The sequence below is a fragment of the Tiliqua scincoides genome, chromosome 5 (genome assembly GCF_035046505.1).
Source record: "Tiliqua scincoides isolate rTilSci1 chromosome 5, rTilSci1.hap2, whole genome shotgun sequence".
Lineage (NCBI taxonomy): Eukaryota > Metazoa > Chordata > Lepidosauria > Squamata > Scincidae > Tiliqua > Tiliqua scincoides.
The window spans coordinates 141,899,062-141,919,842 of record NC_089825.1 but is presented as its reverse complement, the minus strand read 5'-3'; the positions used below and the strand labels follow the sequence as shown (position 1 = coordinate 141,919,842).

At 46.5% G+C, this 20,781-nt stretch overlaps 1 protein-coding gene across 1 annotated transcript; it reads left to right on the top strand.

The window, feature by feature from the left end:
• The first annotated feature begins 11,740 nt into the window (after positions 1-11,740).
• Positions 11,741-14,548, top strand: LOC136654006 (ribonuclease pancreatic-like). The gene is made up of 2 exons (XM_066630868.1): positions 11,741-11,808; positions 14,095-14,548. The coding sequence occupies exons 1-2, from the start codon at positions 11,741-11,743 to the stop codon at positions 14,546-14,548; spliced, it is 522 nt and encodes a 173-aa protein (XP_066486965.1).
• The last annotated feature ends 6,233 nt before the right edge of the window (positions 14,549-20,781 follow it).

The window sequence follows — 20,781 nt, the reverse complement described above, 5'->3', positions numbered from 1 at the left end:
GATGAACAAGCCTTGCTGAGGGAAAATCAGCATGGCTTCTGTAAGGATAAGTCTTGCCTCACGAACCTTTTAGAATTCTTTGAAAAGGTCAACAGGCATGTGGATGTGGGAGAACCCGTAGACATTATATATCTGGACTTTCAGAAGGCATTTGACACAGTCCCTCACCAAAGGTTACTGAAAAAACTCCACAGTCAGGGGATTAGAGGGAAGGTCCTCTCCTGGATTGAGACCTGGTTGAAGACCAGGAAACAGAGAGTGGGTGACAATGGGCAATTTTCACAATGGAGAGAGGTGAAAAGCATGTGCACCAAGGATCTGTCCTGGGACCGGTGCTCTTCAACCTCTTCATAAATGACCTGGAGACAAGGGTGAGCAGTGAGGTGGCTACGTTTGCAGACTACACCAAACTTTTCCAAGTGGAGAAGACCAGACGTAATTGTGAGGAGCTCCAGAAGGATCTCTCCAAACTGGCAGAATGGGCAGCAAAACGACAGATGCGCTTCAATGTAAGTAAGTGTAAAGTCATGCACATTGGGGCAAAAAATCAGAACTTCACATAGAGGCTGATGGGTTCTGAGCTGTCTGTGACAGATCAGGAAAGAGATCTTGGGTGGTGGTGGACAGGTCGATGAAAGTGTCGACCCAATGTGCGGCCACAGTGAAGAAGGCCAATTCTATGCTTGGGATCATTAGAAAAGGTATTGAGAACAAAACAGCTAATATTGTAATGCTGTTGTACAAATCGATGGTAAGGCCACACCTGGAGTATTGTGTCCAGTTCTGGTCACCACATCTCAAAAAGGATATAGTAGAAATGGAAAAGGTGCAAAAGAGGGCAACTAAGATGATTGCTGGGCTGGGGAACCTTCCTTATGAGGAAAGGCTGTGGCGTTTGGGCCTCTTCAGCCTAGAAAAGAGACGCCTGAGGGGGGACATGATTGAGACATACAAAATTATGCATGGGAAGGATAAAGTGAATAGAGAGATCCTCTTTACACTCTCACATAGCACCAGAACCAGGGGACATCCACTAAAATTGAGTGTTGGGAGAGTTAGGACAGACAAAAGAAAATATTTTTTTACTCAGTGTGTGGTTGGTCTGTGGAACCCCTTGCCACAGGATGTGGTGACGGCATCTGACCTGGATGCCTTAGAAAGGGGATTGGACAAGTTTCTGGAGGAAATATCCATTACGTGTTACAAGCCATGATGTGTATGTGCAACAGCCTGATTTTAGAAATGGGCTATGTCAGATGCAAGGGAGGGCACCAGGATGAGGTCTCTTGTTATCTCTTGTTATCAGGTGTGCTCCCTGGGGCATTTGGTGGGCCGCTGTGAGATACAGGAAGCTGGACTAGATGGGCCTATGGCCTGATCCAGTGGGGCTGTTCTTATGTTCTTATGACCTTCGAATGTTACCTTCAGGCAAACGGATGCTCTACCCTCTAGACCAGATCTCCTGCCTCCTAATTGGTGTAATTTTAGTTCCTCTGATATTTCTCTACCTTGAAGGGTTGCACAAGTTTGTCTATGAATTTCCATGCCTTCGCTTGGAAAAAAACTTATTGGCTCTTGCAAAAGCTTTTCGCCATCATCATCCAGAACTATGTAGGGAAGCTGTGGGGAAACTAGTTGGGGGTCAAAGCATCAACAGTTTCAGGATTAGGACATCCCCCTGAGAGGGAAGGTCATTGAACACAGGCCATAGGGGTCAGAGAAACTCTTAAGGCCATTATTACAAGGAAGAACCCTGCTGAAAAAAAAGGAATTGTAAACATCACATTCCAATACCTTGCAACCAAAGACATCTCCTGGCCCTGTGGGGTGAGCTGCACCCTTATTCCCGAGAGCCACCGTGCATGGTCATAGAAGAAAGAGTGTTGGCTTTGGACCAGGGGAGACCTGAGTTCTGAAACTGTCCCATCTGTGTAACTCACTAGTGGTGGGGAAAGGCCAAGGGTGTCCATGCTCAGATCCAGAGCAGGAGCTTGTTTTCCATATTCAGAGTCCCTCAGGTCTGAAGCTGTGCCCTGAAAAACAGCAAGCAGAAAGTAATAGAGGTGGACATGGAAGGAAAAGTGTTTCATTACTCCATTCATTTTGCTCTTAAACACCACAGCGGTTTGATCATTTATTTATTGCACTTATTTTGGATTCACATCACTTTTCATCCGTGTTCATTAACCCACTCCAGTGGCGTAGCTAGCGGGGGTGCAAAGCACTAAGTTTTGCAGGGATCCTCAGTGCAGCATGCAGGAAGCCCCTCCCCCTCCCCTTCAAAGCCTTTAAAGTTGCTAGAGCAAAACGGAGGCGTATGCTGAGGATCCCTGCAAAACTTAGGATCCCTGCAAACATTGCACCCCTTTTAGCTATGCCACTGCCCCACTCATGTTTGTTTGTTGGGGTATTTTTCCTACAGCTTGTCTCCCCCAGCAGCACCATTTTATTCTCCCATAAATAGGCCTGGGCAGTCTTGAAAACAAAATTGTGGTCCTAGGAGGCAACCACTGAGAAGAGTTTTGCTGCTGCTGGTCAAGGACAGATCTTTCCCATGAGCCCAAATGAGCTACGAATGGTGTGTGAAAATTGAACGGAAGGGGCCCAGTTTGGTTTATGCCCCTAGAAGGTAGCGTTGATCTGATCACATCAGAATGTCAGATTTCCTAGTATTTATACCAGGCCTGCCCAACCCAGAACCATCTGCCAATGCCAGGGCTGGTGTTGCATACCCCAAATCCCTTCTCTGCCTTGGAAACGGCTCTGAGCAGACACAATTCCAGCTAGTAGTTCATTAGGCCAGGCCCAGCTTCACTTTGCAAGATGCCTGGCTGTAGTCCAAGAGTCGCCTGACGATGGGGCAATTTCAGCCAAGTTCCTGCCTCTTTGCTTAAGGCCCAAATCCTAACCCACTTTCCAGCACTGGCATAGCTGTGCCAATGGGATGTGTGCTGCATCCTGCAATTGGGGGGCACTCATGGAGGCCTTCCCAAAGTAAGGGAATGCTAGTTTCCTTACCTAGGAGCTGCATTGACCTTATGTCAGTGCTGGAAAGTGGGCTAGGATTGTACCCTAAGCTACATAACAAAGCCTTTGTGAAAATAAACTGGCAGAAGTCTGTGTACACTGAGCTGCACTCTGAAGTATGTGAACTTACTGGCAGTCCAATTCAAACTGGGCTGCCTGCTGGCAAAATGTGAATTCACAATCACCAGCAGGCACATGCACTTGCTGGTGGTGAGGACCCCACCTGCCAGAGCTGGTAAGCAGCGGTGGGTGGGTGGAATGGGATGGGGAGCCGTAGGGGAACATGGCAGGCATGGGGCAGGTATTGGTGGCAATGGCTCCTTCTATATCCTCTACTCCATTTTGGGCCCAATATCCTCCTTGTCTCTACTCATGCCAGCTAAACATAGACCCCCTAAGAGTCCATCTGGGAACAGAAGAAGGTAAATACACAACTCTACCTCTCCATTCCCACGTGTGCCAGTGTCATTGCACCCTGTGGGCAGCCTTTAGCTAGGATTGGACATCTTATCCTGAGCCAGGCACTCGGTCCATCTTGTCCAGAACTGACTGCTCTTATTGTAGTAGCTTTCCAAGATCTCTGTTAGAAAGAGGCATGTCCTGGCCTTGCTGTTATGTATGCAAATTATGCAGGATTGAAACTGGCCCAGAATTATGGCTAGCCAATCGGGTGATGGATCGAAATCCTACCATCCGACTGGCCCTCTAATTAATGTTTCAATTGCACCAAACATGGGGAGTCTGGCCGGAGTGAAAGAGTATAAAAGCCAGAGGTGTTTGCCTTGTGTCAGATTCATTGCCAGGTCCTGTTCTGAAGATGGAATAAACATATTGAGCTGTTATCTCTATGCCTTCCTTTATTTGCACAGACCCATGATATAAGACTTGCTGCCAGTCAGTCTTTTACCTGGAAATCCCAGGGATTGGCCTGTGGACATTCGGCATGCAGAGCTCATGATCTTCCCCCAAGCTACAGACCATGTCCAGTGGCTACCTTTGCCTCAACTTCCACATTTTCTCTTGGTAGATTGTAAACCCATGCTCCTTATCTCAGTACTCTTTGGGCACAATCCTAACCAGGTCTACTCAGAAGTAAGTCCTATTTTGTTCAATGGGGCTTACTCTCAGAAAAGTGTGGTTAGGATTGCAGCCTTAAGGCACAATCCTAACCCCTTATGTCCTGCGAGTTTGAAACCCACAGTAAGTCTTTGCGGGGACAGGGGGGAGGCAGCAGGGGCAGGGGGAAAGCAGCGACGCGTTCCCCAGGATTGCGTTGCTTAGGGGGCTGCAGGGACTGGGACGCACCCTCCAGTTCCTGCACCAGCCGTCCCTGTGTGCCGGGAGCCCTGCGCGAGCGCCTGCAGGGCGCCCCAGGTCAGGGAAAGGGAGAGTGGGTCGATTGCGCTCCGCTTCCGCTTTTGATCACCCCACTCTCCCTTTCCCTGACCTGGGGAGCCCTGCCGAATGTTGCACAGGGCTCTCTGCACCCCCGGGAGTTTGCAGGAGGCTTGCGCAAGTGCACCCAAGCCCCGGCAGTCCCCCTGAGCGGTGCGATCCTGTGGATCGTGCTGGTGCCTTCCCCCTGTCTCCTGGCTGCCCCCGCCCCTTAAGGGGGCAGAGGCCAGGACCCACAGGCTGGGGCGTCGTGACGCCCCAGTTTGAATACCACTGCCTTATGTCAGTGCTTTCCAGCACTGGCATAAGGGCAATGCAGCTCTGAGGTAAGGGAACAAACATTCCCTTATGTTGAAGAGGCCTCTGTGAGTGACACCCAAATGCAGGACGCAGCACATGTCCCATGGGCACCGCTATACCAGTGCTGGAAAGCACTGACATAAGGGGTTAGGATTGCACCCTGAGTTGTAGAGAAGGGCAAAGTTCCCAGGTTCAATCACTGGTGAAGTTTCCAGGATCAATTCCTGCCATCTGCAGGTCAAACTAGGACAGGCCTGCCTGAAACCCCAGTGAGCCACTGAAGTCAGCGTAGCCATAGAGATAGATGGAGCGACGCTGTGATCCAAAATGGAGGCGCTTCATTTGTTCAACGCTTGCCTTGACGTTTCATCTCAGGAGAACGTTGACAGCGTTCCAAGATGGCCACCTGGTAGAATCCCTGCTATTGTGTTCCTGTTATATGCCCTAATATTTCTCTTCAGTTGGATCCATTGACTCTTTTTCCTCCTCTGGATGCTTCCTGAGTCCTGGTAGAGCAAAGCAACACTAGCAGTTGTTTCCAGTCTGCAATCTTGTCTTTGGATTACAGTGGATTCTAAAAAGTCGCTCCGGTGGGGAAGAGGAGAAGACATAAACACTCCCCTGGACAGGGCAACTCTCCCATCAAGTTAGCCAAGCAGCTACGTCTGGAGGACCTCCCAGCATGGTCAGACACAGTGGGTAAGCTCATGCATCTTGCTTCTCCCAACAGATATGAAGCTCTTCATGTTTCTGAATCAGAAGCAGAGAGAAACTACCAGTCTCCCTCCTGTCATATGGGCACGGCTTCAGCATGCCCTCCTTCACCCACCCCTTCGGCTCCCTCTCCACAGGACAAGCAGCCATTATCTCAGGAGAATGGTCTCAGCAACTGTTTCTTGTCCTTGTTGGGTGATTACAACATTATTATTGGAAACTCCGTTCTTTTTGTATGTAAACAGCTTAACACTATTCTTGCCCAGCTGGACTCACTTCACAAGATCATTCAACCACCCTTATCTTCCCACTTGGCTCAAGCTCTGGGTTTGATCTCTAACAAACCAGGGGAAGCTGAACTGCTGGGGCTGCGTGAGAATCTGGATTGTGGGAAGCTGCCTACTGCATGTTGAAAAATCAAATACTGCTGGAATTCCAGGACTCCCCCATCCATAGGGGGCACAGGGCCAACAAATTGAGGGTGAGGGACTCTCTATGCAGATTATTGTACCTTGATCCAACCCAGGCTGACTGTGTTGATCTGCAGGAAATCATAAAACTCCCTTGGATTCCCCAGACTCCAGGTTGGACCCGGCTTCTTTTGAAGTTTGGCACCTCTCGGATCCCAGGCCAGCTGCATGGGAAGAGCTGGTTTCTTCGGTCCTTTGGCATCTCCTTGCGGAGAGTCTTTGCTGACATGATTATTAAACCTTTGCTCCCAAGGCATAGACTGCAGCCTCCCCCTCCTCTCTTTCCATCAGCCTTGAAGCCTGCACAAGCTGGCTCTGTGCCCAGTCACCAAACCTCAAGCACCAGACCAGGTACATTCTTCATTGATATCTGAGATGGTGGGAGCTCAGGCGCCTTCCGTCTGCATACCCCCGCTAACTGGAGCAGTTGAGCCTATGGATAGCTCTCCCTCTGAAGCCTTTAAGCCTGTGGTGATGAATGAATCGGCCAGTGAGGTGGACTATCTCAATGGGGTGGGTTTGCTGTGCCATTCGACTAACTCAGAGGAGGCCTTGCGTCATGTTGTGGCTATCCATCAATTGCCTAGAGACCCAGCCCAGGTCTTGTCATCTCCCCCAAGATCATTGCAGCCTAATATGAACTCCTTATCTAAAGCCCTGTATGGGGTGCCATCGAGGGCAGCACCTGCTGTTCCGTGCAATGAGGAGTTGGAATCAGCTCTTGAGTCCTGTAAAGCTTTGCCAGAGACTCCTAGCTTCCACCTACCCTCCAGGTCCCCTGTGGACACAGAAGTGGATGGCCAAAATTCAGGATCAATTAACTCAATAACTACTGACCTCCCAATGCACTTACCTACTGATGACCATTCACTCATTGCAAAGGTGCTCACAGTCCCCAAAGGCCCCTTGCCAGCAGAACAAGGTTTTAGGGCAGATCCTCCTGCATTGGTGGCTAAAGATCTGATAATGGAACTACAGCTGGAGGGGGATGACATTGTGGAGGGTGCCATCAGTGTCTTTAAGGAACTCACAAGACCAGAACAATTAAATATTATCAGATCCCTGGACAGAATTAAAGCAGAACTTCTCAATCACAACGTGGAAACTTTGACCTATGAAATCCTTCCAGTGCAAGCATCAGCTCATCTATCTGTTCCAGAAGCAACCACGGAAGTAACTGCCGCCCCTCATTCCAGGAATTTTACACCATCTCCTGTGGCCAATTTAGACCTGAGCAGCTGCATGTCTCACGATCCTCCTGGTGCTGAGTGTCCTTCAGGAAGCAAAGATGGACTAATTAATGCTTCTCCAGCCCCTACTACTTCCTCCCACCTAAGAATTCTTTCCTGGAACATTGCAGGGTGGAAGAAAAAGAAAAATGACAGCGGCTTCATAAGCTATCTTAGAACCTTTGACATTATTCTGTTGCAGGAGACATGGGTTTTGGACCATCTGTATATCCCTGGCTACAAGGCTTTTGTAGTACCTGCAACTAAACCCACCTCTAATGGTCATCCTTTGGTGGGTTTAGCCAACCTTGTACTGAAGCGGTTTAAGTCATGCCCTTTGGACATCATTCCAGGTTGTTGTAAGATACAAGCACTGAGGGTGTCTTTTGCAGACATTGACTTAATCTGTGTCAACACTTATATTCCTCCTTTGCTTAATAGTTTACAAAGGACCCAGCTCTGGAATGATCTATCGTCATGTATGAATGACCTTAAGAGGGCCCACCCCCATGCTGAAGTTCTTTTGCAGGACGATTTAAATGCCAGGGTGGGGAATTCAGCAGAAATCTTCCGCAGAGCCTGGGATGTGGATGATGACAGCTCCCCCCCTCCATTTGTGCACTAAGCAGGCGGTCCAAAGATGCATACTATAATGCTAATGGTATGGCCCTCACTGAGTTTTCCATCAGCTCTAACATGATCTGGCTTAACGGCCTTAATCAGAGTTCCCCAATGCTGATCAATTTACTTTTGTATCCTCTCGTGGTGCTAGCGTTGTGGATTACATTTTAGTTTCCTCTAAAATGAAACATCATGTGAAAGATTTTGCCATTGGGGACCTAACCCTTAGTGACCATTCATCTTTAATCTTGGTCCTTGACCTCCATTCTGGGAGTGTTCCATCACAAGCTGAGGTAGATACAAATCCAGAGTGTAGGTATAAAATTGTGGCTAACAGTGCTCTTTCCCCAAATTTCCATCGTCTAAGTACGGAACCAGCAAGCAGAGATTTTTTTATCAGCCATTCTACAAGATCCGGATCCCTTTGTTCAAATCAAATCCTTTGAAGGTTTTATTGGTTACGTTTTGAAGGTCTTGAGTACCAAGCCCAAGTTGGTTAAATCATGCAGTGCATTTGACAAAAAGGATTGGTTTGACAGTGAATGTAGGAATCTTAAGGTGTGTATTAGGGCTTCTTATTTAAATTTTAGAAAGTACAATGACCCCAATTGTTTGGTTAAATACTCCATTCTCAAAAAACAATTAAGAGTTTTATTGACAGAGAAAAAGAAAAAGTTTGTTTTAACTCAATAGAACAAGCTGCATCAAGCAATTCAACAAAAAAATAACAAACAATTTTGGGCAGTTGTAGTGGGTTCGTGTAGATCAGTAACATATGACCCTGCTATTATTCCATCATCTACATGGGTTCAACACTTCACAGACATTTTTTATGAAGAGCAAATCCCCAGACACCTACCCTGACTTCACCTCTGTGGATCTGCCTATCTGGCCTCCTGTGACCCCCTGAGGAAATTAAAGAGCTAATTATGCAATTGAAGCCAGGGAAGGCCACAGGTCCAGATGAAATACCACCTGAGCTTTTAAAAGGTGATCCGGAATGGTGGGCCCAGTTACTTGCCCACGTTTTTACAGTGATCGACAGTTCTGGCCTATTGCCCAATGTCTGGCTTACAGCGACAGTTATTCCTATCCATAAAAAGGGTGACCCTACCACACCAGGAAATTTTTAGCCCGTTAGTTTGCTTTCTGTAATAGGTAAGATCTATGCTAAATATCTATGCAATAAACTTACTCTCTGGGAAATTTCCCTCAGCTGTTCATTATGGTCGTTTCATGCGAGTTCCTCGCGAGAAACGATTATGTTTATTCTGTGGGGAGACCCCGGATACTCTTTTACATATTTTGCTTTTTTGTCCCTCTCATGACTCCCATCGTAGGATTTATTTAGAATCCTGGATTTCTAATTTCCCCCCTCAGGTATCTCCCCTTCCCCAGTTGTTGGAAGACTCTATTGCTCCCTTGACGTATTCAGTGGCTAGTTTCCTGGCCTATATATTACAAAAAACGCCGGACTTTAGTTCTATAAAATCTTCTTTAAAATTTTTGTAGTTACCTTTTCCCATCTAACACCTGTTTTACTGAAAGGATAAGGTTGTCCCTTCTGGCTCCTTTTCTTTCTAGACCCTATTTCTTTTTTCTCTATTTAGTTTTCCTGAATTAGTCTAGTGGATAACGGTTGTATTGTTCCACTTTGTTGTCAGTTGTCTGCTGTAATATTTATAATGCCAATAAAGGTTAACTAACTAACTAACTAACTTACTCTCTGGGTTACTTCGCAAGGCATCTTAGGCCCCGAGCAATCTGGCTTCTGTCGGGACAAATCAACTTTGGACAATTGCCTGATCCTATCTCATTTGGCCCATAAGCAGGTTAGGATATGTAAGGCTTGCCTTTATGTAGCCTTCCTTGATCGGAAAGGTGCCTTCGATTCTGTGGATAGGGAGCTTCTTTGGTCCAAGCTGGAAAACATGGGGATTGATAAAAGATTGCTGCTGCTGATTAGGTCCCTCCATCTAAATACTTCATGCAGGGTTAGACGCTCCTGGAGTGGGAATCTAACTCATCCCATTGTCACTAACAAAGGGGTCAAACAGGGCTGTGTCTTGGCCCCCATGCTTTTCAATGTGTTTCTAAACGATCTTGCCCCATCCCTGAAGGAAGTAGATAACCATTGTCCGAAGCTTGGCGCAAGCCAAGTGCCGCTACTTCCGTACGTGAATGATGCAGTACTGATATCTCGGTGGCCCGTGGCCACCGGTGGCCGGTGGCCAGAAAGGAAGAGAGTTGGGGCTTTACCTCCTTGGCTGAAGTGATGTCATCTGTTACTGGTACCTACATTTCCCCTGCCTGGGGAGCAGCTAACCAAGGACTTGGCTTCCCTTGAAAATGGCTGAACCACTTTTGCTGGTTGTAATTTGCATTCCTTTCTCTTTGTCTGGCAAGCTGCCTGTAAATTGCATTCCAGCTCTGACCAGCACAGAGTTGGACACTTGCTCCCATATGGAAATCAACAAAATATACGTAAAATATACACATTTTATGACACTTCCTGAAGAGGATTACCTCGCTGGGGTCTGGAGGTCCTATGAGCAGCGTGCTGGAACCTTGTCATGACACAACACATGGATGTATTGTACCAGTGTAGAATGATAAATAAACTGGTCAAAATTCATGATTATTCAAGGATTTTTGGGGTTGCTGCTACATGCAAAATTGGGGGTCAGCTCAATCAGGGAGATAAGGAGAGCTTGGGGTGTTCTGTTTGAGACTACAATCCTATGCAGAGTTTCCTGGGAGTGAGTCCCATTAAACTCAATGGAACTTACTTCCTTCTGAGTAGATATGACTAGGATTGCATGTAAATGTGTAATGTGGTAGCAAGGGTTCCAGGGGAATGTCTGGAAACGTGAAATGAGGTTTTCATAGTTTACGTGCATAGAAAAGATTACAAAGTTACATTCAATGGAGACCCAAAGAGATTTTTGTCTTCCTTCCAGGATACGTGAATGCAGTAGGGCAAGGGTGAGAGGGAAGATCACGTATACTTACACAAGAGCTTGAGGCTTGATCAGAGACCTTTAGAAACTTGGCCTGGATATCAGGGAAGTACTGTCTTTACCGACCGCCTTCCTTCGGTGGCCTTCCCCTCAGAGGAATTTCCCAATCCATCAGCCACTGGTATTTTGATCACCAACTGGTAAAGCCTGGGGCGTCAAACTCATTTCATACAGCGAACCGAATAGCATTCATGGCATCTGCTAAGGCGCCACGAGTGATGCCATTGCGCAGGAAGTGACGTCATTAAGCAGGTGATGATCAGAAATAAGCACTTTGTTCTCACCTAAGAACTCACTGATTGCAAACGGGAGAAGAGAAAATGTGCAAATCTTGATCCATCATAAAGTAACTACAAGTCAACAACTTGATGATGATGAAGATGATGTGCAGGTACAACTAGGAGAGACTTGCCTGAAACCCCAGTGTCAAGACTTTCTCTAAGTCTCCTTCCCTTATTGAAATCAATTTGACCAATTGTTTGCAGTTACCAGACCAAACCTGGCTGAGATAGCATGCCTGGTCCCCCAAACAATACTTGGCGCCATGAACTGAAGTTCGACAACTTTATTTGATACAACGTCAACCACAGTGAGCTACGATACTCAATAGATCAAAGGGATGCAGTGAGGTAAACCAGACAATGCTGCAAATAGCTGCCTACCTTCCCAGTTCTCAGGCTGTGTGCTGGGTCTGTGACTGGCTTCCTCACCAGTTGCAAAGTTAAAGTGGACCTGGTCGTGAGCAGCAACCCAAAGGTAAATGGGTTTTTTTTCTTTTCATTTTCTTACCCCCTTCTCTACTTTTATTCTTACCAAGGAAGAGGTGGGTCTTCCCCCTTGCCTGTAGGATCAGTAGGGGGTTAGTGGAATCACATGTTGCCGTGCAGTTTGACCCTTTCCCCCTTGAAATTAACTCTGCAGTTTCAGAATCCACGCTGCTCCCAGGCATCCACTTGGTGCTAGGATGGGTGGCAGGCGAAGCAGAGCCACCCCACCAGAGGACTTCAAAAAGTGCAACCTCCAACGTATGAGGTGCGAAGGCACTCACAACCCACACACAGAACAGCAGAATTGCAGAGCCTCACACAGAAGCAGCAACGGTTGTGCTTTACAAGGGGCTCCAGCTGGGATGCCCTGCCTCACCTGCTGCCCCCCTCCATACAACCCTTACCTGGCACCAACTAGAAACAACTAGAAACTAGTTAGCAACTAGAAACAAGCCTGGTAATTCTTGAAGGCATACAGCTCTGAATTACGTAGGGCGCAATCCTAACCCTCTTTCCTGCACTGACATAAGGGCAATGCAACTCCAAGGTAAGGGAACAAACATTCCCTTACTTTCAGGAGGGCTCCATGACTGCCACCCAACTGCAGGATGCAGCACATGGCCCATTTGTACAGTTGTGCCAGTACTGGAAAGTTGGTTAGGATTTGGGCCTTAGTTTCTCCAACACCCCCAGTTTTCTTTCTTTGGGTTCTGAGCTTAACTCCTGGAATTAGAACGGGAGCAGGGCGTCTCTCCCAACACTTCCTTAAATCCCACTGCTCTCACCCTACCCCTACCCCTTCTCTCATTTAAACCTTTTCCCAATTTCCGTTATCTTCACACCCCAGTCAGTCACTGCAGTGTCGCTACTGATCTAGATAGAACGGTGTCCTGATCCAAAATGGAGGCAGTTCATTTGTCCCACGCTTGCCTTGACATTTCATTCCAGGAAAACATTGATGGGGTTACTTTAAAGCAGCGATACCTGGGTTCTTCTCATCCCCACCAAACCCCATTGTTGTAATTGCATTGGTTTCCCTTGATTCTAGGAATGTGCATGTGGTCACTCGAAACTCTGGAATCAAATAACAGATGTAGCAATTTAAAGAAAAAAAAATTGACCCCTCCTCCCCCTTGCACAGTTTGTCTGTATTTCACATGTGGCAATACTTTCAAGTTCTTCCCCTTTGACCTTGCCCCCTAACCTGTCTGAGCTCTATATAACACTTTGCCCAGCAGGTTGAGTAGAGCTTTCTTGGCTCTACCGAAAGCTGCTTCCATCACTCAGACAGGACCAAGCTCAGGTAAGACAGAATATCCCACTGCTGAATGACTTTCTGCTCTCATTTAACAGAAAAGAGGGATTTGGAACCCAGTGCATTTATTACTGCCAAATATTTCCCACTTCCCCCCCCCCTCTATATCTGATGATTAAAAAAGGTCAGAGAGGGCCAAATCCAATCCAATTTTCCAGCACCGGTGCAGCCATGCCAATGGAGCATGTGCTGCATCCTGCTGTTGGGGGGGGGGGGGGGAATCATGGAGGCCTCCTCCAGGTAAGGGAATATTTGTTCCCTTTCCTCAAGGCTACATTGTGGCTACACTGGCACTGGAAAGTTGAATAGGATTGGGCCCTAACTCTAAAAAAAACCCTGAAAAATCAAAGAAAAGTTCTGGAATATCCTTGCAGTTTCCCTTTTATGATAGATTTTGTCTAGCCCATACCAGAATGTGATATCCTTTGGAATCAAATCTACCTATTGAAAAAGCCAGTCTCGCGTGCTAGTGAAAATGTATCGAAAAAATGCCAGTGAGTTCTCTTTCCAAGCTGACTGATACGTGACACTGAAGGTGGAAGAAGTCTGGGCTGCAGGACTTCAGACTGAAGGTAGACATCATATTTGAGAAAACTCTTACACGTAAAACAAAATTTGCAGGGAAAACATCTGTGGTGCTGGGGTGTGTATGTAGACCTGTACTAGCAAACTGGTGGTGCTCGTCCAGTGGATCAAGTAAGATCAGACCTGGGAAAGGGGTTAGGTTATTAGCGGTGGTGATGCCGCAATCCAGTTCACTCCCAGGCCTGATCTCCCCCTCTCCCCATTCCGCCCCTCCCTGCCCTCATCCTACCCATCACCCACCCTTCCCACCTCTCCTGTTGACTTACCTGCTCTGGCAAAAAGCAGGAGACACAATGGTGTGGGTAGAAAGGTGCAGACCTTCCTTTGGCTCTTCTAGAAGCCCACTGTCAGACATCTCCGTCAGAACTCTCTGTCAGAGCATCTTTTAAGACTGGTGCTGACTACTTTATGACAGTCAGCACTACTGGAGCATCAGAAGTGCGAATAGCTGGTATGTATAGGATTGGGTCCTTCTATTCCTGAGTGTAAGCCTGATTGGATACAATAGGACTTCCTTCTGAGTAGGTACTCATAGGATTGTGCTGTTGGTCTTTCTGCTAGATCTTCCTATGTGAGACCAGTTTTACTTTTCATCCTTAGGGTGTGGAAATCATAAAAGGATTCCTTTTTCCTTCTTCTTCATTCCTATAGATTCCAAGGTCCTCCCATGATGAACTCCAACATCTGCTGGCTGCTGGTCCGTTTGGCCATCCTTCTCGGGATTTTGTTGGTGCGATCCAGCGAAGAGGCAACATACCGGGATTTTCAGAAAAGACACATTGATTTCCCGAAGACCGAAGCCTCCAGTGACAGCGCCTACTGCAACACGATGATGGCACTGAGACAGCGAACACTGAGCTGTAAGCCCACCAATACCTTCATCAATGCTAGTCCTACCGATGTCCAGCAAGTCTGCGGTTCAGGAGGGAGACGCTATCGGAAAAATTTATATGACAGCCTACAGCCTTTCCCTGTGGTGGTCTGCCGCATCAAGGTCAGGTCTTCTCCTGATAGTGGCTGCCAGTACACTGGCCAGAGTCTGAACAAGCGGGTTCGTCTGGCCTGTGTCAAAAAGCTGCCTGTTCACTTTAAAAAACTGCTGTAGTTGGTGCAGGGCAATGCAGGCCACCTTCCATCTGTGGAAGTCAGACATCAGAGGCAAGAATTATGCTCTGTTTTGCTCTAATGCTTTCTTTACAATCTTTCTCTGAGGGTGCGACTCAGAATACAGTTTCCCACACGACCATCCATGTTTACTCACATAGTTATTGTTCATTGGGTGCACCTATTTTGGCTTCACTACCTGTTCTATGGTTTAAGTTGATTCGTCATAGTCCCTGTGCACTGATCGCAGTGCTGAGATGCCCTATTCAATAGCTACATTTGTTGCTCGTTACTGCCCTCCAGTGTTCATGATGGAGCATCACCCTTTCCCTTTTGTTCTTTCCATAGCTTTTCTCAGCATTTCTATCATTTTTTTCTTTAACCTTGAAGAAAAGCTATGTGACTGCATTTGGGAATATTACAGATCTGTACTTTTAACAGGGTATTGTGCATATGCTTTTAACAATGATAATAAATGGAACTTACTCCCAGGATAGTGTGGGTAGGGTTACACCCTAGGACTGTTAAAAATTTCCTTGCTTGATGATGTCACTTCTGGTTATGACATCACTTCTGGCAGGACCTGACAGATTATCATTCTAAAAAGTGGGTCCTGGTGCTAAAAACTTGAGAATCACTGCTGTAGAGGCAATTACTGAAGTCTTTGCTGAGCTCAACAAAATCTCTTTCAATAAAATATATTCTGGCAAATGCAATCTCTCTCTCTCTCTCTCTCTGTAATCAGTTTCTCCACTTCAAAGTGACTCCTGCATCTGTGGCATCTCTCAGAATAGTTAAATAAGCTTTTTGACACCTTGCACAGAAAGCTGTTCCCAAACCATAGTGGCCTGGTGTGGGAAAATTAGCCAATGCTCAAAACCACCAACAGATGATTGTTCGGACAGCCGCAGGCCTACTCTTGGTCCATACGGTTAATCCACAACTGAGGCTAGTGGTATACTAAGGGTGTGGCAGCAGGAGCATCTGCACTGAGAATACATGAGTGTTGGATCATGAGCAGAGAAAGACCTGAATTCAAATTCTCCTTCCGGCACAATGCTTACAGGGTACCCTTGGGCACTGCCATCCCAACCTACTTCACAAGGGGCCAGTTTAGTCCAAGCATCATCAACTGTCCCCACCCCCATGTTGTAAGGACATGAACGTGCTATAGCTCACACATCTTGCCACCTTCCCTTGCCCCAAGTGTCACCATTTAGTTAGTCACATAGGGATGGTTCCTCTGGACTCTCTCCATCAAGATTAAGTCTAGACACTTGGGCAAGACAGGAGGAAGCAGGGTGTGCACCTCTTTATCCCTTAGGAATCAGGGCTCATTAGTCATCTCAATCTGTCCAAAAATTGTGGTGAGATCAATGGGGGAGAACTATGAAGGCAGGGTAAACATGTACATCAGCGGTTCCCAAATGTACCATGGTCAAGGTGCCCTTTCGTGGCAATGTTCCCCCAAGGTTGCTTGAAACCTTGCAAGTTCACTGGAAATCTTGCAAGACTTTGTGCAATCTCACAAGATGTCATGCAATCTTGACCCAACCCAGGAGATCAAGTGCCCCTGTGAGTTTGCCACAGTACCCCAAAGCACCATGGTGCACAATTTGGGAACCACTTGACATAAGTGATAAGAACAACTGTTGTGTAGTCCCTCACCAGTAGTTGAGGCCAGGAGGGAGGGAGTCTGGTCATGTGAATGAAACAGATGAAACCACAAGACACTTTGTTTATTCAGAAAGATATCTACTCACCTGGGAGTAGGCCCCATTGACTATAACACAGGCCTACAAAACTGAGGGTCAGAAACGTTTTTCCCAAACTTTATGGTGGTTTGATATGAATTTGGGGTGCCAATTCAAAAAATGGCATCCGTTTTGCCCTATCGTGTCTAGTTTTGGAGATATAGTATAGCCTCATCAGTGAATGGTTCAAGCAGTTTCCTCATGAGGAAGCCATGGTGTAGTCAATCATTTGATTCCCCATGGAATGAAAATGAAAGACTATCATGGGAAGGGGATGATGCTGAGTGGTGGAACACAAGCTCTGCATCTCTATGTAAGGCAGGAAACCGTGGAGATCTGACGCCTTTAATGTAAACCATCTTGGACCAGATGGTCTGACAGTCAGTGTCTGTATGGTTGCTTCCTATTGGCCAGACCTGCTCAGCTGGAACAACAGTGGTTCATTCATGTGAAAGGGCAATTTAACTGAACTGGATGTCAGTGAAAGGTGGACGGTTGGCAGTCCTCTGATGTACGGGAGTGGGGTAATTCATTGCACAAAGGATAACTATAGGCTGTTGTGGGACCAATTCCCATTACTTTTTCCCAAACAAGGATTCGCATGGTTTTATCCCTGTGTGAGTTGCTGTTGTCAGGGCTGGCTGAAGCTACTGGGCTGCTTGAGGAAGCAAATTGTTCTACCGACCTCCCTCCCAGCTGTGGCACCCCCTTACCTGGCTCCTTTTAACTTTGAAAAGAATTTGTCTTGTAAGAATCAAGGATCTGGTCATATTTGGATTTTTTTTTTTCCTGTGGTGAGTCCAGGAGAATCAAACATGTTTTCACTTTTGGGAAACCTCCAGCTTACTGCTGACACACGTACTCAGTTTCCAGTGTAGAACTCAGGAGAAACTCACCTCCAACAAAGTAGTTTGAAGCCAGGCAGGCAAACAGGAAGACACTGAGGGAAGCAGTAGACTTCATGTTCATGGTTCTCCTGAAAATACACAAGTGGAGATGGGGCCAAGAGAGCATCAGAATTGCAATGCAGGAAGTCAGGTCTAGGCCAGAGCACCAGACACAAATTGGTGCTGAGGTGTTCTCTCCAAGAAGAAGGTGTGCCAGAAGTGCAGCAAAAAGGAGGTCCTGCTCAGTTGACCACAAAAAAGTAGAAGTTCAAGATCTTAATATTAAATTCAAGCCTGGCCCATCCAGAAGCTTCACCTGCCAATCATGGGCACAAGCATTGTATGTGGTGATAATAATAATAATACTGTTAATAATGTTCCTCCTCCCATCTGTAACTGAAAAAAAGCTCCAGGTAGCTCACTAGGCTCAGCTTACAGCCTCAGACCACAAGCAGCCCAATCCTAACTAAATCCCTTTGTGGCGATGCAGTGGTGCTGCAGTGGTTTCCAGTGCATCCTGAGGGGGAATTTTGGCTCCTGGAGGTCACCCCGGTGTAAGGGGATATTTGTTCCTTTGCTCTGGGCTAAGCCCCAGCAGCTGCAATGGAGCAACTTGGACCTGGGCCAGCACAATTTGCATTACTCTGTGCAGGCAGAGCAGGACCAGGAAGGGGCCGCCAATCTTTTACCCCTCCTGATTCTGATCCATCCTCTTCCCACACCCTCCTGCCTGCCTTTCACTGTCCTGTTACTCCCACCCCCTGCCCTGATCAACACCCTTCCCACCTCCTTCCAACCTCCTGCATGCGCTTACCTACTCTGGAGGGTGTGGTGTCCCCAGGTCCACCAGTGCACAGGAGGATGCTGTGGCCTCCCTGACAGTGGGCCCACTATCCTCCTTGGCAGAGGCTGCTTTATGATAGCCATAAAGCAGCCACCCCCAGGGCAATCCTAGTTATGCTGGCAGGGAAGGAGGATAGGACTGGGGCCAACAGTCCATTTCAGACTCTCCAAGCCAGTATTGGTCTTTGCAACCCCGTATTCATTTTTACAGCTAGTGGGTTACAGTTTCTCATTTTGCAGACAAAGGAATTGAGGCCAGCAGTGAAATGTCTGTAAGCAACCAATACTGGAAGTCAGGATTTCTAAGATCTGAATCCATCTTTTCCTATTAGTCAGGGGTAGGCAGACATTTTGGTAATGAATACATTAGAGATGGACCTTATACAAATGAATGAATTTTACTGAGCTTATTTATAATACACATGATAACTATAATCCAGGCATGTAGAACCACATGAGAACTATGCACTGTTTGCCACACACCTCTTGCACAGTGAAAACATGCAGACCAAGCCAGAGCAAACCAGAAACCTGGAGACATACAAGTTGTTCAGAGGCAATGGGGGGCAGGGGGTTAAAATAATGCTCAGGGAAAAGCAGAAAACATAAGGAGACTATAAAAGGCCTTGCTCTAACTCAGCCCACAGCTTGTGTCTGGCAGTCACGACCAGCAGTTGTGGGCCAGCGCAGGCTCCAACAGTCTCCAATGGGCCAGAAATTCATTGGAGACTGGGGGCTTCCTGCAGGCAGGATTGGGGGTCCCCAAGGGCTGCAAATGGCCCCCAGGCTGGGGTTTGCCTACCTCTGCTATAAACCCCTGGACAGGCTCTTAAGCAATGCTTGGAACTTAGACCAAATTTAGATTCTCACCTGAAATGTTCTGCTGGTCATCCTTCTTTAGAGGTTGTGTCATGGCTCTCTGTTGTATTCAGAGCTGGCCAAGGCTCTTCCATTCCACAAATGGCTGTAATTTAAACCGGAGAAGGACATGATGAAATACAGTATCCGGGGAAATAAGTTTCAGGAAATGTCTTGATGTGCTATTGGCAACATTGTACAACAGGAGGTCCAACCAGAAGTGGGGTGATTTCATCAGAAGCCCATTCACAAATTAATCAGTGGTCTTATAAAGATGGTCCTTACTCTCCTCATATCATTCATATTTTAAGTAGTTTTACAAACTTCTTCTACCACACCCTTCTAAGGTGTCTCCCTTTCGTGTTCAAAAGAAATCCCAATCAATTAAGTCTGAGAAGTTGCTCTTACCTCAGCCACATTCCAAAGCAGTTTCTTTTCAAAATATGCATAGCAGTTATTGTGAATGCCTGTACTGTGGGATTGTCATTTGTAAATTCACACTCAAGTTTCATTTTTAAATTACTCATTCCTGGGCAGAGAGAACCCAAGGGAAATCTGAGAAACAAGTGTGGAACTCAACTTACCTGTAAGGAAGGGGGCTGAGAGCAGGAAAGCAAGAAGGAAGGCTGCAAGGAACAAGGGCTCCCATTTTCGTAAATCAGCCTGTGGACAGAACATGCAATAAGATATCAAGATCTTTATTTCTGTCTGTACCATGTGACATGGTGATGGGTGATGTTTCTGAGGATATTGCAGGCAGAGAATGGATCCACACTGGGCATTTCTCCCAGCAGGTTAAACCCACATTTCCTTTCCCAGTCAAAATAAATCTGTATTTGTTGAACCAGTCTTTCAAATGGTCCAATATGTGGCTTCATCATGGGTCAAAATGCACTCACTTCAGCCACATGATTCCAAGATTCATGTAGAAGAATCACGCAGTATCGTGGCCTTGATATATGACACATTTCAAAATGCTGGGGCAGCGAGATGGAATGTGGACTGATTTTTTTAACATCTCCCCACATACTGCAGAATTCACGCTTGATGTTTATCACTCGACACTTCTAATATATTATATCATACGCACATCCCAAAATTGTGTTATCTGGGTCTGCCACGCTATCTACAATCCAACCTGATAGCTCAACCCAACATTCTAACAGGCAAGAGAATCCCATGATGCATGCAATATTCATTCACTCACCCAAAGTCAATAGGGACAGTACATATGTGACATCTATAAGTAAAGATCCGACCCACAAAATGTTCCAAATTGCACAATTTAGGGCTTTTAAAAAAGGGATGTTTCCTCACTCATCAACATTTTTGTTCTAAATTTATTCTAAATTATACCTTAGGACACATAAGTGTGTGTTTCTAATATGGCCAATGGGCTCTGGAAATTTCACAGGACTAAGAGACATTCCAGTGTGAAATTTTTCACTGATCCGTTATAGATGGGTCTAATTTTTTCACATTGCAGATATTACAAACACGAGTGGATGGAGTTATTGCACAAGAGAAAGCACAGTGGGAATGTGAAGTCCTTGACTTTATTTTTTCCGAACACAGCTAATGCCATCCACTTCTGCTCAGAAGAGATGACATCAACAGAGATGGACATTTCACCCCCTAAAAGTTTAATTAGCAATGCTGAGAACATTTGATCAGCATGCTGAAAAAAATCAAACACCCCCATCCTGTTGCCTGCCCATTCCACCCCGTCTTCACCTTGTTCTATCTTCCCCCACCCCTGTTCCATCCTCCCCCTACCCTGTCCCACCTTTCCTGCCAACTTATCTACCTCAGCAGTCCCAGGGGGATCATCTTCCAGGTCCCTTTATTAACTTTGAACAGAGAAGAATTCACTGATTGTCATATACATAATG